General features: G+C 46.4%; 1 protein-coding gene across 1 annotated transcript in view; it reads right to left on the bottom strand.

The window, feature by feature from the left end:
* CNTNAP4 (contactin associated protein family member 4) overlaps positions 1 to 26,176 on the bottom strand; it is a 1,902,933-nt gene that overhangs the window by 170,766 nt on the left and 1,705,991 nt on the right. The window contains exon 16 of the mRNA XM_078675664.1: positions 24,333 to 24,503. Within this exon, the coding sequence (XP_078531790.1) occupies positions 24,333 to 24,503 (171 nt within the window). The remainder of the gene's footprint in view (positions 1 to 24,332; positions 24,504 to 26,176) is intronic.

Below are 26,176 nucleotides of genomic sequence, written 5' to 3'. Positions count from 1 at the left end.
GTTACACAGCTAAGCCCATGTACAGAGCCCGGGGCACAATAAGGTGGAATGAGGCACCGTAAGGAACAGTGAGGTGGAGTGAGGCGGAATGAGGCAGAGTGGGGGATGCTGTTACACAGCTGACCCGGGTCCCTGGTCTCTGGGATGTCAGTCTTTCGAGGACGATTGCACCATATGGACCTGATTAAAGATGCAACATACCAAAATGTCTCTGGCTGGATACATATAAAAACGTATTGTTGATAAAACGTTCTGCAATGATGAACAGCACAGTTTCCCTGTATTTTATTTGGGGCATGGGAAGGAGACCGAAATTGTGAGAAGTCCGCAAACCGTGTATGGACGCTTTTTAACAAAATATAATATAGGAAAGTGAAAGGGCGATGTTTATTTTGACTCAGACCGCAGGCGAGGCTTCTACAGTCACTGATGCAGTTAAAACTCGCAGAGCGGAGTGGTTGAACACGAGACAGCTCCTCATTCTTTGGCATCTTACCTCACATGCTGCAACCCAATCCCCGAGAAGAAAAGCATTTGCAATGCAATAGGTCTCCCATTTACGCGAGTTTGACCTATTGGCATTGTAAATGACAATGGCTTTTATTTATGTTTCAAAAACCAAAACATAAATAAAAGGCAATGTCATTTACAAGGCAAATAGCTCAAACTCTAGCAAACGCGAGACCTATTGCATTGGAAATGCTTGTTTTGTTATGAGAATATTATCACTTCTGGCCCATATGTACTATAAAATGAATAAGTTACAGGAATTATAGGTCAGGCCCTAAGAGTTCCATAACTGCACCCCACCTCCTGTCACTGAGGCCGGTGATTTAGGGGTGGGGCAAATTGAACCCTTCATGTTCCCGGGAACTTCCCAACCAATCAACTGACTGACTCTTCTGGGATCTCCCTGCATGCAGGGGTGATTTACAGGCGTGGTGTGCTCTCCATCTGCAAAGCACTTCAGCAACTTGTCGCGGGTTGTAGGTGCGACATACATTCTGCTGTTAAACCATGGGGAACAGGGGGTCAGCTATCAATAGTGCAACAGGTGCAGCAACTCTGAGGTCCTCGGGCTGCTTCATCCCTGGTATACCTGTTTCTAACCTCACGGAAGGCGATAGGGAGCCCTTTCTCAAGGCCTCGTCTAGCAGACAGAGCAAACTGCAGAAGACCTACTCTGACATCACAGGGGTCACATCCCCCCCATTGGTCACCAGTGCTTGCGTTATCGTCACTGTCCTGTGCCTACTTACCATTCAGTGGCTTCCTTTCATCTCCTTGTGTTTGTCCCTCCCCCTGACTCTTTACCATACTTTTGATTATATGTATGGTGTCCTTGCACAGTGCACTTTAAGGAAACAACGTTTACTGTCAGTTCTGGGGTTAGGGTGCTTCAATTGGGGGGGCATGCTTTCCACAGGCTCCCTGTCATCTCCGGGGTTGGGGTGCTTTGATTGGGGGGGGGTCAAACTTTCCACAGGCTCCCTGTCAGCTCCGGAGTTGGGGTGCTTCGATTGGGGGGTTTCATGCTTTCCACAGGCTCCCTATCAGCTCCCGTGGTTGGGGTGTCAAGGACCTCAAGACCTGGGTCTTACAGTGACTCCAGCACTTAGAGGATCTGCCCCCCTACCCGCCCCTAGAGACCGTTACGTGTGAGTAGTTGCGCTTGATTGGTTGGGGCGTCCCCTCCTTGCTGCTCCCCTCACAGATGGCCGGCTGCCTCCATGAAGCTCCCAAGACACGTGTTCAGATGTTCTTTGTTTTAGCTCCTGTGTGTCAGTGCACCGTGTAGGCGCACAAGCATACCCTGCTCTCTCTGGAACACTCACACTGCTGAGTCTCTCTCTCACTCTGCTGTCTCTCTCACATACACTGTTGTCTCTCTCATACTGGTGTCTCTCTTACTCTGCTGTCTCTCTCACTCTGCTGTCTCTCTCACTCTGCTGTTTCACTCTGCTGTCTCTCTCCCTGAGATATACAGCGATGTCTCTCACACTCACACACTTCTATTTCCCTTGCACACACACACTACCTCAGGCATACACAGCTGCCTCTCTCCGTCACCCATACACAAACAGAGGTTGCTGTCTCTCTCCCTCACACACACTGTTCTTATTGTGAAGTGCTCTGACACCTTCGGGTGAAATCCGCCATAAAAACGCATAAAATAAATACATAAAATAAATAAATGCTATAAACGCTGCTGTATCTCCCTCAGACAGACACACCTGCCTAGCGCACACTGCTGTCTCTTTTCCTCACACACACTGCTATGTCGCCCTCACACACACCTGCCTCACGCAAACTGCTGTCTCTTTCCCTCACACACACTGCTATGTCTCCCTCAAAAACACCTTCCTGACGCACACTGCTGTCTGTTTCCCTCACACACACTGCTGTTTCTCCCTCACACACACCTGCCTCACACACACTGCTGTCTCCCATCACTCAAGCACACACACACAATTGCCACACACACACATACACTGCTGTCACATAGAAACTGCTGACACTACAAATACTGCTGACATGGGCAAGCTGCTGCCATGGAGACTCCCTCTGCCCCTCCTTGACATGCCCTCCCCTACCCACCCTTCCAGGAGCCCCACCCCAGAGCTCCAGGTCCCTCTGTCACACGCGGGCATGGACGAGGTCTCGTGCCCCGCGGGGGCACTAGGCCTGGCCGGAGCCCCTTCACAGGCTGAGCAATTATGCCACGCTGCAGATGACTCATGCGGTCTGTGGCTGCGCCTGGCACGGACTGCTAGTCACGTGACCTGCTGGATGTGGCGCTGATTCACACGGGCAAACGCTTCAGGATGGTGGCACCTGGGGTCGGACTGGGACAGAAAATAGACCCGGCACCTAAATAAACGCGGACCCCATCCGAGAACCAGTGCAGTTTGGCTGGAAAAAAACAACAACAATCTATCTCCGTGGAGCCGACGGGAATGCAGTAGTGACTCATGCATCGTTAAACATGTATGAAAGTGTTACAATACACGAGTGTGCATGCTTAATGGAGCCATTCTTCGTTTTAATGTTCCTAAGGGAGAATTAAATAGTTTTAAAAAAATGCACATGAAATGCAATGACAGTATTGAGTGGCCATGCAGCACTTTGTAGCTGCTTCCTACTTCTAAAACAATTTTTTAAAGTTACTCAGCCTTCAGAAACATAAGCATGACAGGGGGTGGGGGATGAATTAAGAGCGCATAGGCAGGGAAAAAAGAACAAGCTGGCTCCGTGGAGCTGACGGGGATGAGAGAAACCGAAAGCGAGCGATGCGCGCACTCCTGCCCTGCCTGTGCGTAGACTGGGAGGGAGGGGGAGGGAGGGGGAGAGAGGGAGCGAGCTGAGCCCTACGCAAGTGAATGTCTCCTGTTCACACGCGCGTCCACATTTCCAGTCGTCTTTTGCGCGTGCCCATCTCTTGTCCCGCATGAGAGGCAACTCAGTGGCAATACATCTCGCTAGCAGCAGCGCTTCGCGCTGCGTTCGCCAGGCTCGACCTAAAAACTAATGCCATGCAAGAGCAGGTATTAGAATGGCGCACAAGGAGAAATGCTTTTATTTCTCCTTGCTTTTGCTTTTTCTATTTGTGTTACATTCTGCAGCACACGTAGAATGAGCGAAAACCCTTAATGCTTGTTTATTTGCAAGAAGGTGTCCCTTCCTGCACATAAACAGTCAATAAATAATGATAGTTTGCTCCTTCAATGTGTGTTGCAGAATGCAGGATACATAGAAGTAACAAATAGCCATTATGGATTGTTTATGTGCAGGAAGTGACACCTTCTGGCACATAAAAATCCTACCCTACGGCACAGGCACCTTTACACTATGGTGCAAGTGTGCCTGTGTTGGCACTAGGCAGCTAATTTTAGTATCAGGCTAGGGAAAACACAGGGATTTGCTGTTTTGTAGTAAATACGGCACATTCCTGCATTTTGAAAATGTCAGAGCGTGGCACTGCCAACTTTGGCGCAGCTCCTCAATCTGACATTCTAATGTACATATGCCCGTTAGCTTGCAAGCTGCTAGGACAGCTGTGTACTGAATTTTGTGTTGTTGTATATGTACAATGTAATACAAATATGCCCATCCCATCCAAACACAGGAATCTTCCTGCCAGCTAAAACTAGTGTACAAACAAAGTAGAATGCACCACTCACCAGTGGTAGAAGGACATCCAGCTGACAGGGAATACAATTCTCCTGCAGGATTCCCTTAGTTGGCAGGATGTTCAGAGAAGGTTGAACAGCATTATGTGTTTGTGTCAGATAGCTCTCACTTAATAAACCTTTTATATCAGATCTGGGAAGTTGCAAATTTAAGACCCTATTATCTAATCTATCACATTTCCAGTTTGCTACAGAAATAGTACATACCCTGGATACTGACACTTTTATGTTGTTTCCATAGGTATTTGAGGTGGGCAGTTGTGTCTCCACCAGAAAAACTAGTATTTTCACCATCACAACTTATATTTCTGACATTTGTTAGGAACATACCGCAGAGCATGTTCATGGTACATTCCCAAAAATATTCTTCTGCTACTAAGGGTTGCTGGGCCATGTATTAAATGTGGCTTAGGCTGCAGTGGGTGGTGGGTGTTGCCATGCAGAAGGACCCCCACCCTTGACAATATTGTGTTAAGGGTTATATCTGATTTTGAGAAGAATCGTGGGGTCTGTGGTGAATTTTGTGGTCATTTGAGAGACACCAACATAATGTTATGCTTCCTTAAATGTTGTATATGGGGAGTTATGCTGTAAGGCCTAGCACACATATCACCTATACCGCTTTCCGGGGTCACAGTGCATACAACACCTGAGTCCAATTACCTTTTTAGGAATATTGCCGCTGTCATGCAGGAGATTTAGGAAGATACCTCACCATTACTTTTATTGACATCTCACCTTCATGAACATTGTCATTGCTCCATTGTCTTTTGGCTAGGTTCATGGTGCACAAATACCGCATACATACTTGCAGTGCTTAATTTGAGTCTGTGGTTTCCAGTTCTTAGCACTGGCCCTTTATTGTCACCACCGGTTCTTATGAAAGCCTGCCACATGGTGGCACTGTTTGTCCTATTTTTTGAGGAGTGAAACAGCTGTTATTTAATAATTCTACTTTAAAATCACTAATACCTGCCACCCAAAGCCATAAGAATAGCTTGAATGGCATGTTTTAGTCATTTTAATGTATATTTAAAACCTGATATGTCACTCTTGTATGAGTGTAATCGCTAGCAGTGATAGTACTCTCATTAGAAGCGCTAGTGCTAGTGCTAGTAGAGCACACTATCTGTATACATTACTATGTTTGTACAACTTACACATTGATGGCCTATGTTTGAAATGATACTCACCACTGACTGATACAGAACAAGGATACTCATGTCCTTTGCTATAATCTTTAAAAGTGCTCTGGGTTAAATTAAAGATTTTGATGTAACTGCTGCGTTGAACCAGGGAAACACATATATGTGTCTCAAGGTATCACAGATAATGTGTGAGCATGCGAGACGTTCACTGCCTTGCTACTGGATGACTCAGCAGATGCCCTTCGTTGCTCTCTAGCATTAGCACTGCAGACATGAGCTTGTTTCCCATGGGCAATATAGCTAATCTTGCAAAAGAAAATCGCAAATAATTTAACTTGAGTGACTGACCTGAAAATCTTCGCACTGGAGAGTACTCTAGAGAGAGGTAGTCCCCAGGGTAAGTAAAGAAAGGAGGACTGAAATATACCTTCAATTCTGCAAACATATTTTATCTCTATCAGTTGATAGAATTGAACATTAATTCATTTTCTCTATTCTGGCCAAGCAAACCTTCTTATTTCGTACGTTTTCTTGGAGCAGGGTTATGGATTCAGTGGCTTCTTACAATATATATTGGAATTATTTTCTTTCTTGATGGAAATGCGTCACTGTGCAACACCTTTCCTTTTACACATCTCTTTTAAGCATACAATTTCGAACAATTTGTGCACCACTTACAAGTGGATTATGTAGGTGTAAATTTAGAAGCGCATTTAAATGTTCGACTGCAAATCAACAGTTTGCGAATACTGGAGCTTCCCTGACAAGGATTTCTTTTGCACACCAGGCTGAGACTTTAAAGGCAGATGTTCCACACAAGCATTTGTGACTTTGAGTCTAAGTGAATATTTACTATATGATGTATGCAAGACTCCAGATTTTCACATTCTGATGTTTTGTCAGTCAGTACAAAATTTACATTTAAATTGCTATGTAGTAAGTTTACAGAGATAATTTACAAAATCGTAATGTATGTAAAGATATGTCGAGAAAGGATGACAATTTATGCTAAAAATATAACTGAAGTGCAAAAGTATTTTTAATTTATTTACTAAGGTATATGTTTTCCGAAGTATACACTCGTAAACCCTACACAACGTGTAGAGTACGCACATGCAATTTTAGAAACATATGCATAGACTAGCTATCCATGTAAGTAGTACTAAAAACTTTTTGATTATGTAAATATTAGCATTTACACCAAAGAAGCATGCACAGGTGTAAACTACACATTCCGTATTTTACAAAAGCTTTTGTGAATTACTAATTTGTATGTGATAGAGTTAGGCAAACAGAAATCTATACAGCATGACGTATTTGTCAAATTTTTCAGGACATGACAAAAATGTGCTAACACTTGCACAGACAAGACGAATCACGGTAAGGGCCCATGTCATCATTATACACAATAGCGGTTGGCGAGCTGGATCTGAAGTAGCAATGAGCCATAGTATTGTGGTTCATAGTGTATACTAATGTAGGAGTAAAAGCCACATGATTGTGGTTCATAATGTGAAAGGCAGCAGTGAAATCGATAGGATTGTGGTTTGTAGTGTATTTGTAGGGTATTTCGCAACAGTAGAATTCAAGAGTGTGGCTAAAGACAGAACCAAATGACACTGTTACTGCACGAGCGAGTCACCGGGAAAAAGTGCTCATTTATTTGGGCAATATAAACAAAGGATCTTGGCTGAATGGGGAAACTCGAAGGTATCCAGTTAGTACCACAGCTATACTCATGCAGAATCTTGATTCTGAGTTGATGTATAGTTCAAAGTAAATCAAGACATTGATCTTTATCCTGAAATATATGCCAGAAACAAGACTCGGTTGACCCACCTTCCACACCACAAAAGTCCTAGTTTTCTTCACAGGCAAGGCACTGCAAGCCTGTAGGCTACTATATGTTAGTACAAAATCAGATAGGAAACAGTGTTGAAACTATCCAGCAAACCAGGACCCTCATCTTGTTCGAGGTTTTCCTCCCCACAGTACCCTCCCTAAACCCCTTCCTCTCATCTGGCAAACCCAAAAGTCTGTATCTATATTCAGAGTCGATGCTGCAGGAAGGTGGGCATATTGAGGGTACTACCCTCGAGGAATCAACACTCTTTACAGAATTGAAAGTCTTTACAATAAACGTTCATCCTGAGCACTAACGCTAAGATGTCTTCCTTAAAGGAGGTTTGTAAAATGCTAGCAGCGATGCAGAAAGACCTAACAGCAACCACACAGGAAGCCGCCCTTTCAGCGGGTCCGGTAGCGCAGCTGCAGACTCAGGTGAGAACAGGCACCCAATCCACATCACCCAGAGAACCCTTCATGAAGAATCCAAGTAATCCTTTGGCTCGGCAATAGTTGTGGCTGTACCAAAGTCTGCCAACTTAGTTGCCCAAGAGCATTTTTCTATGGATCTGCCCCAAGTACAGACCTTCCACATGCAGATCCAATTACAATTTATGGTGTGCCCTGCATGCTTCCCCAATGCTCAGTCCTGCATGGCCTTTGTAATCTCCTAACTTAGTGGTATTGCAGCCATATAGGTGGTACCCTTTGTAAATTCAGATGATAGATTGAAGGGTCACATTGCAAGGGAATGTCCAACTTATCCCAAAACAGCAGGGCAGAGGTCATTGCAAGGTGGCAACACTCAGGGAAACAAACAAGGTCAGGAAACAAACAAGAAAGCCCCTTGAGTAAGAACCACGTGGCTGCTGAACCATATGTTGCAAGCACTATGCAAGTTTCATCCCCACACTTCTCAAACCACGCACAACTATCAGTGGGTCCCCTCCAGGCAGGGTGGTGATGATGATGATTGACTCTGGAGCAACTGCCAATTTTATAGACACTAAATACTGTACACAACAAAGGATTCCTGCTCTAAAGAAATCTCAACCTGAAACATTCCAAGCTGTAGATGGCATCATGCTCACCTCAGGATTAATAACTCACCACACAGTAGTTATGCAACTAACTTGCATCTAAGACATGAGCAAGGATGTATGACGTTATAACGCATACTATTACTCCGCAGACCATTACAACGCGACTTTTACTCCGCATACCGTTACAACGCATAGCGCCTTGGGGCGCTGGATAGTGGTAAGTATAATTTACTATTCTAACTCCAGTCCCCGTGGACCCTAGGGAAGGTGTTGGATAGTAAATTATACTTATTCCCTATCCTAGAGCGCCCCCCAGCGCAATGCGTTGTAATGGTATGCGGAGTAAAAGATCCGTTGTAAAGGGTGTATACCCATGAGCAAGCATAGAGAGCGCATCCATTTTGAAATTATCGATGCTCCTCAGTTCTGTATCATCTTGATCATACCATGACTCATTGAGCATAACCCTCGTATTGGTTGGGCCCAAAGTCCTTTCTACTTTGAGTCCAATTGGTGTTCACAAACTTGCTTAACCTCAGAGACCACCACCTTACAACCACTGGACTATACGAAGCCACATTTAATTGACACTGAACAAGATACTGAGTTGTAAGAAAATGAAACCTTCTGCGATGTGTTTAGCAATAGTAGTGCAGAAATCCTACCCCTATATCGCACATGTGACTGCCAAATAGATTTGGTATCGGGCACCAAAATCACTTGCAGTAGGATCTAAACTTTAACCGAACAAAGGAATCAGACTTTGAGAGACTATTTAGTTTAGACAAGTACCTAAAAAATATATTCATCCAGCTCTCGAAGTCTTCAGCTGCCTTGTCACTATTCTTTGCCCCCTAAAGCAATGGCGAGTTACAAGCTTGTAAAGATTAAAGGCCCTTAACAACATTACCATTAAGAACCGATATCCGCTACCATTCATACCCTTCCTGCTCGACCAGGTACGAAAAGCTACGATTTACAATGAATTAGACCTGCATGGCGCTTACCACTTAGTACGTATGTGAAGAGGGTATAATTAGAAGATGGCGTTCCACATTCTGTATCGACTGTTTGAATATAACATGATGCCCTTTGGTCTACACAACACCCCAGCAGTGTTCCAATTATTCATGAATGATGTGCTCCTTAAGTACTTGAACAGGTTTGTAATTGTTTATATCAATGACACACTCATCTATTCTGCATCCATGAGTAAACACGTCAGGAATGTGGATACCACACATTACAACAGAACGGCCTCTATTGCAAACTATATAAGTGGTGTTTCCACACCACTGGAGTTTAAATCCTAGCATTCATTTTGTCATTGCAGGGGATTACCATGGCAGAACACAAGGTGCAAGCTATCACCGATTCATCAGGACCCCAAAATGTGAAAGACATCAACGTTTCTTGGTAGTTTGCACATTTTTACAGGAGATTTATACACAACTTCTCCACTAAGGTAATCCCTCTGACCAGATTGTTACGCAATGGCGAAACCTTTCAGCGGACTCCAGAAACTAAGCAGCCTTTTTCACACCTAAAATAAGCCTTTACCACATCACCAATTTTGAAAAATCCTAATACTGAGCAAGCATTTATTGTGGAAGTAGATGACTCAGATAATGCTGTAGGAGCCATCCTTTTGTAAAAGGATGAAAGCACCAATCAGTTACACCCTTTAGCATATTTGTCAAGAAACACGTTGCTAGCTCAACAATAATACACAAAAGCAGAAAAAGAGCTGCTCACTATTCGTTTGGCATTCAAAAAATACTGTCACTATTTGCTTTGTGCATGGTTCCCAATAACAGTGTAAGCCAAACATCAAAGCTTACAATTTCTGTGCTGTGACAAAAGCTTAACACTATGGGCCTCATTATGAGTTTGGCGATGCAGGAGCAGGACCACCGCACTCCCGTTCCGCCAAACCTGTGGTTGATCCGCACACCAAATTAGTAATTTTCTCCTGTGTGGAGGGCGGTTCTTCGGTGTTCCCAAAGCAGCACCTATGAAATAGGCACTGCAATGGGAATGTCAAAATCAGTACCTGCATGGCATGTACTGCTGGAGTTTATGCCATGCAGGTACTGGGGTGCATGCACACAGGGGGTAACATGTTGCACCCCATGGCCCTGAGGCAACAGGGGGCCCTGAAAACCATGGCAGAGAGGAAACTTGTAAGATGCTTTTGGGACTATGGCGGCCCCACCAAGCATATTGCAGCCTTAAGACCACTACACTGCCGCCGGTGCAGTGGTCCCAGGGCAACCCGACCACCCTGGTCGAAACAGGGCAGTTAGAAGACTGCCACCGCCGTGACCCTGCAGACTCATAATAAGGCCTGAGGCAATTGCATTGGAAATTGTTCTTTGCCAAGTTTGACTTCCAAATCATATTCCGCCCAAGGAGCTTCAACAACAAATCAGATGCTTTTTGTTACTAAAACATATCGTTATTCTCCCTTTATGATGACACAAGACCAGGTAATAAGGGTTACAGCACTGATCACAAAATGCTTTCTTCGACCAAATTTGTGAAGCAATGCCCACTCCACAATTAGTCCAATGGCAAAGAAAATACATTCTATACAGGAAAACCTACCATTCAAGGGCAAACTCCTGTACAGAACAATTACAAAGACAAGTACTAAGATGGTGTCATGATCAGCCCCTATCCATACACACTGGACACACCAAATCCATTGAATTAGTCAGCAGACATCTCTGGTGGCCAACATGGAAAACTGACCTAACCAACAACATTGAAAAGTGTGAAATCTGCAACAGAACATAGACTGCTCATTCTAAGAAAAAAGACTCTTACTCCCTCTTCCACAGCCTACTCAGAGTTGGAAACACAACTCTTTAGATTTTATTACAACATCACCCAAAGATCAGGGGAAAGACATGATTCTTGTGGTTGTTGACCATTTGTCACAGATGGCTTATTTCATCGCCTGCATAGGAATGCCTGCAGTGGCAGCAGTAGTCACTCACCTTTTGCACCATGTCGTACACCTCCACAGTCTACCAAACACCATCACCTCAGATTGAGTTCCCCAATTCACCTCCAGGCTTTGGAAAGCATGGTGTGCAGCACTTAGCATTAAAAGTTGCATTTCCACCAGTTTTCATCCCGAAATGCGCCCAGGCCACTCTGCTGTGACCCCCGAAGGATGTTCACCCTGCAGTACTATGGTAATGGCTAAAGGTGCTCGAAGGCTAGAGACACTATGTACTGATACTATAAGGACTTATGTAATGCCAGTGATAGAGACACTTTGCCATGCTGGTGATAGAGACTATGTACTGATGCAATGCTATGAATGATTATGCCATGCTCAAATGACAGATGTGCGAAATGTCATGCCTTAGGGCTGGGAGGCACCAGTGGTATGCAGGAGTCACAGTACCTATTGAGCCTCACATGATTTATTGTATATTTTTGTTCACAGTGTGAGACTACGCATGGCTAGATGGCCGAGCACCATGCTGCGTAGTACTGTGAGATCTGCCCAAATCTATGCAGCCATCTTGGGTGTGGGGGCCATGTAAGTAGCAGTCCCACCCACTGCCAACCACCTTCAATTGTGGTTCCTGGAACTAAGTGGAGGCGTGCACTTCATCAGTGATGAGCCTTGACTGCATCAAGTCACAGTAAGTAAGTGTGGCTCAATGGTTAGAGCGGCAGACCCTGATACAGGGATCTCGCCCGGGACCAGGGTTCAATTACCACCTGGGCAGGGTCTTGGGCTCAATTTCCTCGGACCTGATATTTCTCGCCTCGGTGCCTATTCTAATCATGGGTCCCACTTTGCAACTCTGGGCAATAGCTTGCTTAATCTCCACAATGGCCCCAACAACGCTAGGATGCCTGGCTGCACCTTGGGGGTGCCCAGGAGTGGGCACTTCACATGGAAAAGCCATGAAGGGTTCCACAGCGGTATGCGTACAAGCGCCTGAGATACCCCTTCGGGGGTCGATTCGGGCGCTATACTAGTACTACTACATTTACATTTACATTTACACTAGTGTTTGGTGAGCAGTGTCCGATGAAGCACTGAGCCACATGATTGTGCTTTATAGTGTATAGTAATGCAGCAGTGAGAGCCACAGGATTGTGGGTCACAGTGTGTGATGCAGCAGTAAAATCCACAAGATTGTGGTTTTTAGTGTATTACGCAATGGTGAAATTCAGGAGTGTGGCTAAAGACAGAACCAAATGACACTGTTACTGCATGAGCAAGTCACCAAGAAGAAGTAAATGTTTATGTGGGCAATATAAACAAAGGATCTTGGCTGAGTGCCGAAATTCCAAGGTATCCAGGTAGCTGTCCACTTAGTACCATAGCTATACTCCTGCAGAATCTTGATTCTATGCCGATGTACATTTATAGTTTGAAGTAAATCAAGACTTTGATCTCTATCCTGAAACTCGTGCCAGAAACAAGGCTTGGTTGACCCACCCTCCACATGACAAGAGTTCCATATTTCTTCCCTGATAAGGCACAACAAGCAGTATATGTGTAAGCTTTCCTATGTTGCCAACTATGTAGCAAACCCTGACTCTCATTTCATTCCAGGTCTCCCTCCCCACAGTACCCTCACTAAAACCCAACTTCTCGTCTGGCCACTCTGAACCCTGCAACTATATTCAAAGACAGTGCTGCTGGAAGGTGGAAATATTGAGGGTAGTGCATTTGAGGAACCAACACACTTGAAAGAAAAACACAGTCTAGAAAAAATGCTGATGGCTGCTAGAGCAGAAGAAGTAGCAGAGCGAGAAGCTGCTGACATGGAAGTAGGACAGCACTCAGTGATCAGGCATTGACCGTGAAAAGCAAGTACAAGCAAAAACAAGAGACAAGTAAGTCAACATCTTCAAAGAAATCAAAGCTATGCTTCAGATATGGATTTTCATTGCTCCATGAAGGTGAATGTGCAGCCATAGGCCAACTCTGCAAAAGTTGTGGAAAAATAAACCTTTTCATAACTGTTTTCCGAGCTACAGAAAAATCAAGTGTGTCATGACCATAAGAGAAGACGGATGCAAGAACATACCAGAAGAAATTTCTCGCTTTTCCCCAAAAACCAAAAAGCAACATCAGCTACAATGACTAGAAACCAGGTAAGGTTAATGATTTTCAAATTCATCGTACAAAGGTTCTTCAACATCACTATAGAGTACCAGTGAAGAAGATGGGTGTGCACTGATGATATCTACCGAAGAACAGGATGCTCATGTGGGGTTAGTCACCTGTAAATAAAGATCACAGTTCAAAAAAGCTCACTAGAGAAGGTGACAAACTTCATTTGGACATTGTCCTAAAATCACGTTGAAAGTGAAGGATCACCCAACAACTTTCATCATAGAAAGTGGTACGTCAATTAATATCATGCTAGGGGAAAAGTTTAACAGACTATCCTCTGTGCCTCATCTCCCTCTGTCAGAAACAAATGTGCATACTTGGGCTGGTTCTGTGCCATTGCCAAGCCAAGGGTTGATCACTGTGACAACGTGACACAAAAAGACATCAGTACAAGCTGCTATTTGTGTTCTACAGGTGATGTTGTTGAGTGCCTGCTTGCTCAGTTTTGCCACTGACATGGGCTTGATATCTCCTAACTACATACTCTGTGCTTAGTCGCAGATCATGGGTCAATTCCTGACGTTCCGTGGCCTGGGAAAACTCAAGAAAATAAAAGTACAACTTCATATCAATGAAGACATTTGCCCTGCTGTTCAACCGCACTGTAGAATTACTTTCCTTCTGTTATATGTCTTGTGCAGGCCCATTATTGTTTTCCGTATGTTAGCATGAGCATGTTGCAGACTGTTCTCCGTTTTGCGCACGTTACTCTAAAGACACATTTTGCTTTGTCCCACACTGTACTTTCGCACAGAACACGCTGTTGTTTTTGCATTCTGTTCTTTCCTGGCATTGAGTCTGAACATGTAGACAAGGGTAAACAACAATGCCCCTTGTTATTCTGTTCTGGTCAGGCCCTAGCACCTATACAAAACACGCAAATCCAGCTGTTGTTTGCATAGATAGGTAACACACAATTGGAGAGAGACTTTTCCAGGGAAAAGATTGTGACAGCACCTGAAATGTAGAACTTTCTTCTTTGTATACTAAGATATGGGTTCTGCTGCTAACACCTACAGATCTTCTGATATATAATCATTTTGCTTCTGTAGAAGGGGAGGGAGGTTAAGCTACTCTGTCAAATATAATGACAGGTACATTTATGATTTAAGGACTACTTGCTATGCTAACTGTATTTTTGTTAGGCATTTTCCTAGTTGTTGTTGCACGTATACTGCATACTTAGGCATGATAGTTCAAATAAACATTTTAAACTTTCCTCATGTCTCTGTCAGAACTTATTGTGGACTAGTGCGAAAGTGAGAGCGAATGGGTGTGTCCTGTAACCACGATTCCTGAGAGGGTCAAGAGTGTTGTGTTCTTGGGTGTCTTATTACTTGTTCCTCTGTGAGTGAGTAGGAGTGCAAGTGAGACACTATAGCTAGTCCGTCCCGGGCTCATGGGTACTCGGGTGGTAGGATAACTCAGTCTCTGCCTACTACAGTCCTATGATCCCAAGCACAGTTCTGTGACTCTGCAGAATACCTGCAACTTTTCTACAAGAAGCTGTAGAGAAAGAGTTGGAATCACTCTTAAAATATGACATTACTGAACGCTACACAGGCCCTACGCCATGAGTTTTGCCCATAGGAAAAGTACTAAAAAAGGACAGTAGTAGAGCAGTGTGCGTTTGTGTTGCTATGCACCAGGCAAACAAAGCCATTGAAAGGGAAAGACACAATGGTTCACACATACCAGACATGATCATGCAATTGAATGGAGCAGAAGTATTTTCCCATCTCAACCTGGATAAGGATACCATGAACTCGAACTGGAGGAGAAATACAGGTACATTTCTACCTTTTTGACTAATGTTGATTTGCTGTGATATAACAGACTGACTATTGGAGTATCCTCTGCTGCTGAGAAATTTCAAGATGTCATTCGCTGAGTCACCTGTTACACATGCTTTCTATTACAGTGATGACATATTGGCCTTAAGGAAGAGACAGAAAGAACACATCAAATCCCATCCCCAAATTTGCCAGTTACTTACTGATACACACTGCAAAGTGTGAGTTTCACAAAACCAAACTCAAGTTCTTTGGGCACAATTTACGGATCAGGGAATGACTCCAGATCCAGACAAGGTGCAAGCACTGTCACCCACATGCCCACTCTAGGATGTTACCATGCATAGCCAGTTATTGCTCGAGATACATTAACAGCTTTGTTACAGTGAGGGCTCCATTGAGAGACTTGACAAAGCGAAATGTACCATGTCAGTGGTCTCCAGAATGCGACCAGAGTTTCAAAGACATTAAACATGTGATTGAGAATGCAACTGAAGTGGCCTACTTTGATCCACAGTTACATACCAAACCAACAGTTGATGTGAGCTCAGTAGGGCTAGGGGCAATACTTGCTCAATACAATGGACATTCGAATGCTCAGAGACACATCATAGGCTATGCCAGTGGAGGATTATCTAAAAATGAAAATGCCTGCCCGGGGCGTGGCTAGCAGCCGATGATGGCGGCCGCTGCTTAGGGAGGCTCCCGGGAAGAAGCGGCTTCCCGCATCAATCCGACGATAAAAATCCTTCCCTCACTAGCTGAGTGGGGCGGACCTGACCCGGAGTCCGTGCGGCTGTCTTTGCCGGACAATTTTGGGAGCGGCGGCGGCTTTTTCCAGTGCGGACTCCCCGTGCAGCGCTGAAGAGGAGCTGGGCCTGCCTGCCGCGGTGAAGCCGCGGAGCCACGGAACGCCTGTGACCAGCCGGAAGCGGCCAAATATCGGAGGAGAAGAGACCGGAAGTGCCGGTGACCGAGTGCACTGCTCCGACCATCCTCAAAACCCCTCCGGTGCTGTGACTGCCTGTGCGCTTGGGCGAGAGTGGCCCCGGCGCGTCTACTGACCGGCGTGATCCGCTCGGAGAAGCGGAGGACGCCGCACGCCCTGGGCTCGGCGCCGCCGTTCTCCCGCGGCGCCCAGGAGGCACGCCTGCACTGAGCAACGGCCATATTCCATACGCAGTGCACGCAGACTGTGAGTTGCATACAGCGTGCGGACCGCTTCCCTGGGGCACCGAGTGGCACTTGCTGGCTGGACCTTGCTGAGGGCGGGGGCCCGGACACCGTCGCGCTGCGGGGGCACTGCGGTGCGGAGATCCGCGGGGCTTACCACGGGGGCATAACCTGCTGTTGGAGATACTTTGTGGTGACCGCCCGGTTCCCCACCGGACCCCGTCAGGCTCACTACCGGGGTGCGGAGTTGACACAGATTCGGCGGTCGGCCGAGAAACAGCGCCTGTAGGGGCGGAACCCCCCCCCCTCCTCCTGACACGGGCTTGCAGACGACGTCCTCTGCCCTCGCGGAGTGCTTGCCTGCACGCACTGCCGCGACCTATCACCGAAGTGAGTGGGGACGACCCGACTTTTCATCGCGCCCGACTGCACCCTTTTTGGCAGCTTCACCACAGCCTGCGCCATGTCACACAGGGGCTCTAAAAACACCTTAACTCAAGCCAAGCTGGACAAGTTTGCATATGACAAGCAGTCATCGCCCCAGGAACAACGCAAAAATGCTGGTAAGGTGACGGAGACCGATGGGGCGAAGAAGGCCACGCTTGATGATGTACTAGCGGCGTTGGCCCAGGTGCAGGCAACGGTGGGTGCCACGGCGACTGAAGTCACCTTAATAAGGGCGGATCTCCAAAAAATGAATGAGAGGGTCAAGCAGGTCGAAGTGGTTACCAAATCACTGGTCGAAGATGTGTCCGAACTGCAAACGGCGATGGAACGGCTGCAGACTGATAACAAGCTGCTCAGGGACAAACTGGATGACCAGGAAGGTCGTTCCAGGCGCAACAATGTCCGCATTATAGGCGTGCCAGAATCGGAGGACAAGGGGGCGCTAGACCTCTACGTGGAGGACTTGGTCAAGACTCGGCTGCAACCCAAGGGGCTCTCGAACTTCTTCTCGGTCGAAAGGGCTTACCGTGTTCCGGGAGGGAAGCCCAAGTCGGGGGGCGCGCCGAGAACGATATTGGCCAGACTGTTCAATTTCCGCGATCGTGACGCCATTCTGCAGGCTGCGAGAGTGGCGCCAGCCATCCAAATCCAGAACTCGAAGATCGCCTTCTTCCCGGACTACACGGCGGAAGTGTCCAGAAGGAGGAGGACGTTCCTGGAAGTGAATAAGACTCTGAGGGAAAAGGAACTGCCGTATTCCATGCTATTCCCGGCTAAGCTTCGAGTGGTTGCGGACAAAAAAGTCTGGTTTTTCGATACCCCCGAATCGGCCCGGGACTGGCTGGAGGGCTGGCACACTGTTGGGCGACAACGCAGGACGCACAGGCCGGATCAAGACCGCAGAGGTGGCAGCAGAACGGGCTCCCAAACGTCTGGTCGAATGGAGGGAGCGGAACGATCTCCTTCCCACGGATTTGAGGGGGGAGGTGGGGACGAGTGACTCCTACCCCGAACTCTGCATTGATGAGGTTCGCTAGTTCCCGTTGCTTACTATCTGCTTACAATGCTGCACGTAGACTCTGGCATGGCCGCCCCGACAGCTTCCACGGAGGCCGCCTACCCGGGGAGACACTCTCCCCCCTACACGCAAGTACTCTGGTTGAGGGATGGGTACAGCACTCTGCTCAGTTGGGGTGGCGGGCAGTTCGAAGTCAGTTAGGCAGGGGGGCAGGGAGGGGGGTTTGTTTTGAACTGTTCATGTTTTTGTTAGGAATGTATGCAAACGGTCGGGGTTGCTGTTTTAAATCATGTGTGTGCCAGTGCATGTTGATGGGGAAGGACAGTGATACTAGGCCCCCGTGATGCCCCTTTGTTTCTGGCTGTGCAATGGAACGGCCGATTGCTTAGCTCTGCTTGTCAGCCGCTACATCATGCACCCACTTACCACCAATGGCTGATAACTCTGGCCCGACAGTGGATGTAGGATCCACTGACTCGCAATGCCCTCCCTTGCGTTTAATGTCCTGGAATGTGAGGGGCCTGGGGGATAAGGTTAAGCGGGGGTTGATTTTAACTGCAATCAAACGCCAGCGGCCTACTGTGGCCCTATTGCAAGAGACCCATTTGGTAGGGGGAGCTGCGAAAGCCTTAGACAGACGAGGTTATAAAATGTGGGTTCACTCCGAGTTTTCGTCTGGCTCCAGGGGGTCCGGCATACTGGTACAAAAGAACTCACGATTCCTGCCTTTATCGCCTAAGACGGATGACCAGGGGTGCTTTGCAGCCTTACATGGACAGTGGGAGGGAAAGCTCTTTAATGTGGTGTCCGTGTATATCCCACCTGCACTACACTCGGTCCACCTCCCAAGGCTGGGAGAATTCCTCTTGACTCTCCCCGAGGGTGATACCATTCTGGGGGGGACTTTAATGCGGTAATGGACACACAACTGGACAAATACCCTGCGCCGGCTCCACGGGGGGGGGCTCCTACCTCCAGCGCTTCGCAGCTGCTATGGGCTTGACTGACATCTGGAGACACTTGCACCCTAGCGCGCAGCAATACACTTTCCACTCTGCAGTACATGGCAGCCTTTCACGCATTGACTACTTTCTGTCGCTGGGGGAGGGCCTCCGACATGTTGATGCTATGGTAATTCTCCCTCGCGGGATTTCGGACCACTCACCGCTCACACTGACACTTTCTTCGCAGGCCAGTGCGCGCAAACGCATCTACCCCATTAGTGCTGCCTATTTCAGGGTTCCGCAGGTTCGTAAGGCTCTTAAAAACACGACGAAGCAATATTTCATTGAAAATGTGCGTTCGGTGCGCTCCCCGGCGACTCTCTGGGAAGCCTATAAAACGGTCCTACGAGGGCAAGCCATTAATTCCATCACAGGGCATAGAAGGCAGCTGTCCCGAGAACTGGCGGATCTAGAGGTGGCACTGCAGGCACACACTGAAGCTCATGAGCGACACCCCTCTCCCTCCGGCCTTCACACACTCACCCTCCAACAACAGCTGTATACTGCTCACTTGCGCCAACTGGTGAAAGGACACATAGCCGATACTCGAAACAGAATTTATGAGGTGGGTGACAAGGCAGGGAAAATGTTGGCGTGGCTTGATAAGCGGGAGGGTAATTCTAGGGGGATCCAACGTCTGAAAGATGAGAGAGGGGACACACATACTGATCCACGGCATATCACGGAGATACTGGCGGCCCATTTTGAGCAAGTGTACACCCCGGAGTGTGCAATCACAGCGGAGAAGGCCAGGGCCCTCTTAGCCCCAATCGCAGTTCAGATGCTGTCGCCGGAGGCCTCCAGTGAGTTGGAGGCGGACATTACTGCCGACGAAATCCAGTTGGCGATTAAAGCTCTAAACCCGGGTAAGGCAATGGGCCCGAACGGCATACCCGTTGAATGGTACCAAGCGATGCCCGAGACCCTTAGTGTGCACCTGTTAGGGATGTATAAGGATTGTTTGGAGAAAGGGTGCCTCCCGCCGGACCAGCGGGCAGCAACCATCGTGACCATCCCCAAGCCAGGCAAACCGCCGGAGGAGTGTTCCTCGTATCGGCCCATTTCCTTGCTAAATGCCGAAGTGAAGATATTAGCTAAACTCCTAGCGCAAAGGGTCCTGCCCCATCTGTCATCGATTATACACCCGGACCAGTCCGTGTTCATGCCACACAGAAACACATCGTTGAATCTGAGGCGGCTACACGGGGTACTGGCTAGGGCAGACACCATCGGCACGCCAGCAGTAATTTTGCCGTTGGACGCCAAGATGGCTTTTGACTTGGTGGAGTGGGAGTACCTTTTTGAAACACTGCACCGCTTGGGATTTGGACCTCGTTTTATAGCATGGGTCAGACTGCTGTACACTGACCCGGTGGCGCATGTGGTGGCTAATGGCCACATTTCGCGCACTTTCCCTTTGTGGAGGGGCACGCGGCAGGGGTGCCCTTTGTCGCCCCTGCTGTTTGCGATCTCTCTGGAGCCTCTTGCGACTCTTTTGAGGACTTCACCCCTCCTCAGGGGTATAACGTGGAGGGGGGGTTGGGAAGACCGTCTGTCGTTATACGCGGACGATATGCTGCTTTATCTAACGGACCCTGAGGGTGGGGTGCCGGCTTTGCTGCACATTTGCGATACGTATGGCAGAGTTTCTGGCTACGCGTTGAACTGGACTAAATCAGAACTGTACGTTTTGCAAGGTCCGGCCCCGAATCTGGCCGACACGTGCCCCCTGAAGCTGGCGGGCTCTTCATTTAAGTACCTGGGTATTCATGTCACCAAAGACCCGACCGAGTTTTTTGATAAAAATTTGAAACCTCACCTAGACAGGCTGAAACGGGATGTCATGTTCTGGTCTGGCTTGCCACTGACGCTCTTGGGCAGGGCGGCGCTTTATAAGATGATGGCGCTACCGCGCTTTCTATACGTCCTCGAGAATACACCCTATCCCGTGGTACCGCGGTTTTTTCAGAGAGTGGCTGCTCTAGTTTCAAACCTTCTATGGGGGAATCTCCCTGCGCGCGTGGCGCAATCTAAGCTACACAGAGATTGGTCTGACGGGGGTATTGCGCTGCCAAACCTCAAGCTATATTACTGGGCAGCACACTTAAAGTCAATAAACTACTGGATTCACGCCCCACAAACCGAACCGGCCTTCCAGTCAGATAGGGCTCAACTGGGCGCAGACACTTTGCTGGGTCCGTTATATGACCGTCGCAGGGTACGGGCCTTGGTGGGCCCCACTAAATTGACTGTTCAGCTGTGGCACACGGCGACGACGGCACTGGGCTGGAAGGGGAAGATCACTGGGATGACTCCGCTGTGGGATTCGCGGGCCCTGGGTAATATGAGGAATACTAAGGGTTTTGCGCACTGGGATACGATAGGTATTTCCACAGTGGGTGATTTGTGGGAGAGGAATGCTGTGATACCCTTTGTCCGGCTAAAAGAACTATATGGTTTGAGTGACAGGGAGCTTTATAGGTACATTCAAATACAGCACGCACTGCTTGCGGCCCTACCCCCCGACACACCTCTGCCTGAATCCTCGCCCTTGGAAGACCGCCTCCTTACTGAATACATGTTGGAGAAGGCGACGTCCCTCACGTACCGCAAATTGATTAATAATTCCCCGGATCCGACACTCCAATTAAAGGAGAAGTGGGAGGGGGACGTAGGTGACATGGACGAACATGAATGGTTTGAAGCACTTGGGTCCCCTAGGGAAGTGGGCATCTCGGCGCGCATGCGTTTAGTGCAGTTTAAGATCCTACACAGAGTTTATTACACGAGGACCATGCTACACCGCATACACCGGGCACCCCATCCGTATTGCCTTCGTGGATGTGGGGAGGAGGGCACGTTTTTTCATACCATGTGGGAGTGTCCCAGGATACAGGACTATTGGAAGCAGGTACTCCGTACGATTTCACAGACACTAAACCAGTCCCTGCTGCCCGACCCGCGGAGGTGCCTACTTAACATTTGGGAACCTACTGACCTTTCCAGGTATGAACAACTCTGGGTCACGGTGGGGTTGATGGTGGCAAAAAGAGACATAGCGCAGCGGTGGGGCGTGGCGGACCTCCCGTCCAAATCCCAATGGTGTCTACATATGGATACAGTGACCGAGAGGGCGGTTTACTCCAGCCGAGTTGCCCCGGGAAATGGAACAAAGTGTGGTTGCAGTGGAATGGGTAAAGGGGGGATATTTGTGACCCCTTAGTGGAGGATGAGCAAGAGGACTCAGACGAGGAGGGGGTGGAGGGGTAAGTCTGGATGACATGGTTGAGCAGGGGGTCGACCGAGGCCGCTAAGCGACTTCTTCTTTTGGACTGCTGACAATGGGACGAGGGTGGATGTGTGCATAAAGTGGGCGGGGGCACTGAAACGCTGGGGCATGGGCTGGGAGTGGGCCTCCCCAGAGAGGCACCTATAATTCAAGCTGGTTTAACCCACGTCTGACCGTACTATCATTCCTAATGTTCTAGTTTCTAGAGTTTGTTGTTTTTCAAAAAAGATAAAATACTATCGAAACCGTTTCAAATGTTGACAATGCTATCACAAATGCACTTTTACTTTGCAGTATGCTTTGCTGGACGATTGCAGGAAATGTTGCTTTATGGAATACCATACAAAGCTAGGTCATGTCTACTGAGCACGTGTTAGCGGCCGGCCCGCAGGGTTGTAGGCGTTACGCTGTGTAATATAAAGAGTGCAATAAAGGTTTTTGGAAAAAAAAAAAAAAAAAAAATGAAAATGCCTACTCTCATCCAGGAGTCTGACTGTGGTGTGGGCCTGCGAACTTTTTCATGTGTTCCTCTGCAGAAAACAATTTACTGTCAGCACAGACTACCTGGCATTGCTTACAATTTTTGGAAACCCAAAGCCCAAGGCGTTAATACTGCAAGAGTACGACAATGAGACTATCAAAGATTTGGTCACAGATATGCTTAAGACACCAACCTCGCCATGGTAAGATGTAGTGCGAAAGTCCTTGAAAGACCTGCAAATTAGCCATTCATGGGATCTGAACTTAACATATGAGGCCTTCAAATCCCTTTTAGGAAAGGTAGTGATAACACTCTCAGTAAAGGAAGATCTCCGGGTGTACAATCAAAAGCCCATAATTAGACGCTGGAGCAACAATCTCTGAGATGAAGCCCCAACCTTATTTGAAACTACCTCTGGTACACACTACAAGTTCAAATTCCTAAGATCACGGATAGACCTTTTTGATGTTCTAATAGTACATGCATTGTAATAGCATTCATTGTAAAGGCATGCATTTTAATGGTACCCACGTGGTAATGGAATCGTTGTAATGGCATTACATTGTAATGCCTTTGTTGTAATGGTAGTTTCACATCAAAGATGGGACTATTTATGCAAAGACAATTCTTGTCGCTTAGGTTCTTTCCTGAAAGAAGCTCTGGCCCATGCCCTTTGTATCATCCTCTTGATGCTTTTGATAAAAGCTTCTATTTAGAGAATTGGAGGTGTGTGGCTATCAAGAGTCAATTAACTTCTGCTTCCTTGGCACGGACAGCAGGCTCACCGCCTGCTTTGTGAAATTCATGGACAAGGTCAAAGCAAGACTTGATTGTCAAAGAAGTCTGGAAGAATTGAACTGTTTCTCTATAACATTACATTCAAACTGGGCATGAGATTGTGGGGCTGCGCCTTATTCAGTTCCTAGTGCATTTTAAGGAATTGATTATTTTTTCTGGCTCCTGTGTCCACATTGATACATTTTAATCAGAACTACAATTTGATACAGTGAATTGTTCATTACAAATTTTGAACTTCATACCAAGCACTTTAAATGTGAAGAAGTGCTCCATTGTTCATACTTATAGTCTAGGGATTATTGGGATTTTAGCTATTCTACTAGTGTTCAAATCCTTTTTAATTTTGAGGACAGCTTAACCGTATATTAGAAACATATAACTGCAAACTTCTTTTGTAGCCTATGTTTTTACGATATATTTTATATGAACATATGCATTAGTTCTTATTAACTACGCATATATTCATCTAAATAGATAAAGAAATATAATCAGAAGAACAGAAAACCTGTTAACAGTTTAGATACAAGTGAATATAAGGAACAGAAACATTTCAGTGACAGGCTTTATGTTAAAAACTAGTTCAGTGACTTCATGGGCAATATTTGCATTAATATTTATACAATTACCTTCAATTTAGTTTATGTGCAGAATTTAGGCCATCTTTGTAATCTCCGATGTGCCCATATGACAGAAAACTGTGTAGTGAGATGAAAGTTCGGGGAGGAAGAATACATAAAATTGAACACTAGGATTCACAAGCCACTGAGCATCAATATCCTAAAAGAACCATGATCATAATTGTTATTTGTGCTCTTTTTATTTCTAGCCATAAACCAACAGGTTTTCTGGTAATCCTAAAATGTCAGAAACATAACTGAGCATTGACTCCGATTTACTATTGCATGTCTGGAGTAGATAAAAAGAGACCTTTGCAACAAGCTTACTTACAATATAGTTCTATCCTTATGAAGTCTTTAATCCCGAGATTCTCCATAAATAATCCAGAGGAAGCAGTTGTTTTGAAGAAAAATGAGACATCTGCACTTAGTTCTCCGTGGAAAGTTGGAAAATGAAGGTAGGACGCCTCCGTATTGAATGATGCTGCATTCCAAAATCTTCCTGGGAAGACCAAAATTGTTACAATTAGAAGTGAATCATAATTATTGAACCAAACACATTAACACTTATCCTCATTGTTAGAAATGGGATTCTTGGTTGGCTGAGGTATGCACCCAGACCAGGCAAGAACCACCACCCTAGTCAGGGTAAGCTAGACACACAATAAAAGAAAATCTGTGCTCGCCCTCTGGCAGCTTGGCACATCTAAAGAGCTAATGTGTAAGTTTTGTGTGCAATGAAGTATGTATGTCAGCAATTTCGAAATTGGGTGGCTTTGCCAATACTTGAGACACATTTTAACAAGCATTAGCAAAGGCAAAATATGAGCATGTTGGCAATGCATGGTGTGAGGTAGCAGGTGGCAGTGTGAAGGGAAGGTGGAAGGTTCAAAGAAATTGTGAGGGGGCCAGCAGCACAGTGGGCAAGTATCTATATAAATCTGTATGCAACCTTCCATAAGTGGTAAGGAGAGACCACCCATAAAATCACAATTTAATAGAATGCCAATAGCTGAAGTGCACTGACCAAAAGCCTGCTCTCCTTGTGACCCCTCTTTACCCCCAATCTGTGCATATATATTGGTAGCATGAGGTCTTCAATGGACATCTACAGTTGTCAGTAGGCAAGACCTAAAAAGAATATTTCCGTCTCAAGTCTCTCTTTTATTTCACATCACCACTTCTAATGCATGTCTTTCACTTTGCCTCTTTTTCTTCTCCATTCACCTCACCTCTCTTTTATCATACCTCTGACGACCCCACCTCACTCTACCTCTCTATCACTTATCAGGTACACCTCAATATTACTAGCTCTCTACAACCCTTCTCTACCTCATTCCTCTGTCTACACCACGCTGCTCTATTACCATCTCCTCATCATGCATGCCTCCACCATATATTTAATTTAATTCTCTATTTTTCTCCTCTCTTTATCTCTCCCTCATCTCTTAATACCTCTAACTACTGTAGCTCAACCCCTACCATGCCTATTTCAGCCTTATATCTGTCACCAAATCACATCTCTCTCAACCTCTCTCGCACAATCAAACATCTCAATTTACCTCACTATTTGTTTTTTTATCTCACCCTCCACCATGCCTCTCTCTCTTTCTCTGGCTCTGCTACCTCAACACTCATTTCCTTAACTCATGTCCATCTTTCTATGCCTCTCTACTGAACAATTCTCTCTTTCACATTATGTGTGCCTCTATTTCTACCTCACTTCTCTTCCTGTATCTCTTCCCGCTCAATATACTTCATGTCTACAAATCATCTGTCTTAATACCCTTCATCCCTCTCACTCTACTATTTTCTCTTCACCATTAATCCCTTTAGCTCCTCTGTCTTTCTCTATGTCTTCTCAGCTTACCAGTCTCTCAACCTCACCATTTTATGTACACTCAGTAATTCAGTCTCTTCCTGTCTCTACCTACCTCTATCTGCCTTATTCTGTTAACCTCATTCTTCTTCTCCTGTCTCCTGCTCCTCCCATTTCTCTAACTTAGAAGAATAAGTGATCACTATCTTTCTATAGACATGAACACATAGAAAGAGAAGAGGCTGGACAAGGCAGGTAAAGAGAATTAGGGAAACATAGTAACATTTTACCTGATGGAATGCCGAAAATATTCAGAGCTGTGCCTTAATTTTTTAAACTTTTTTTTCGAAAGGCTG

Source organism: Lissotriton helveticus, chromosome 2_1, assembly GCF_964261635.1.
Source record: "Lissotriton helveticus chromosome 2_1, aLisHel1.1, whole genome shotgun sequence".
NCBI lineage: Eukaryota > Metazoa > Chordata > Amphibia > Caudata > Salamandridae > Lissotriton > Lissotriton helveticus.
Note: the sequence above shows the minus strand (reverse complement) of the source record. Positions and strands in the feature narration are given on the sequence as shown.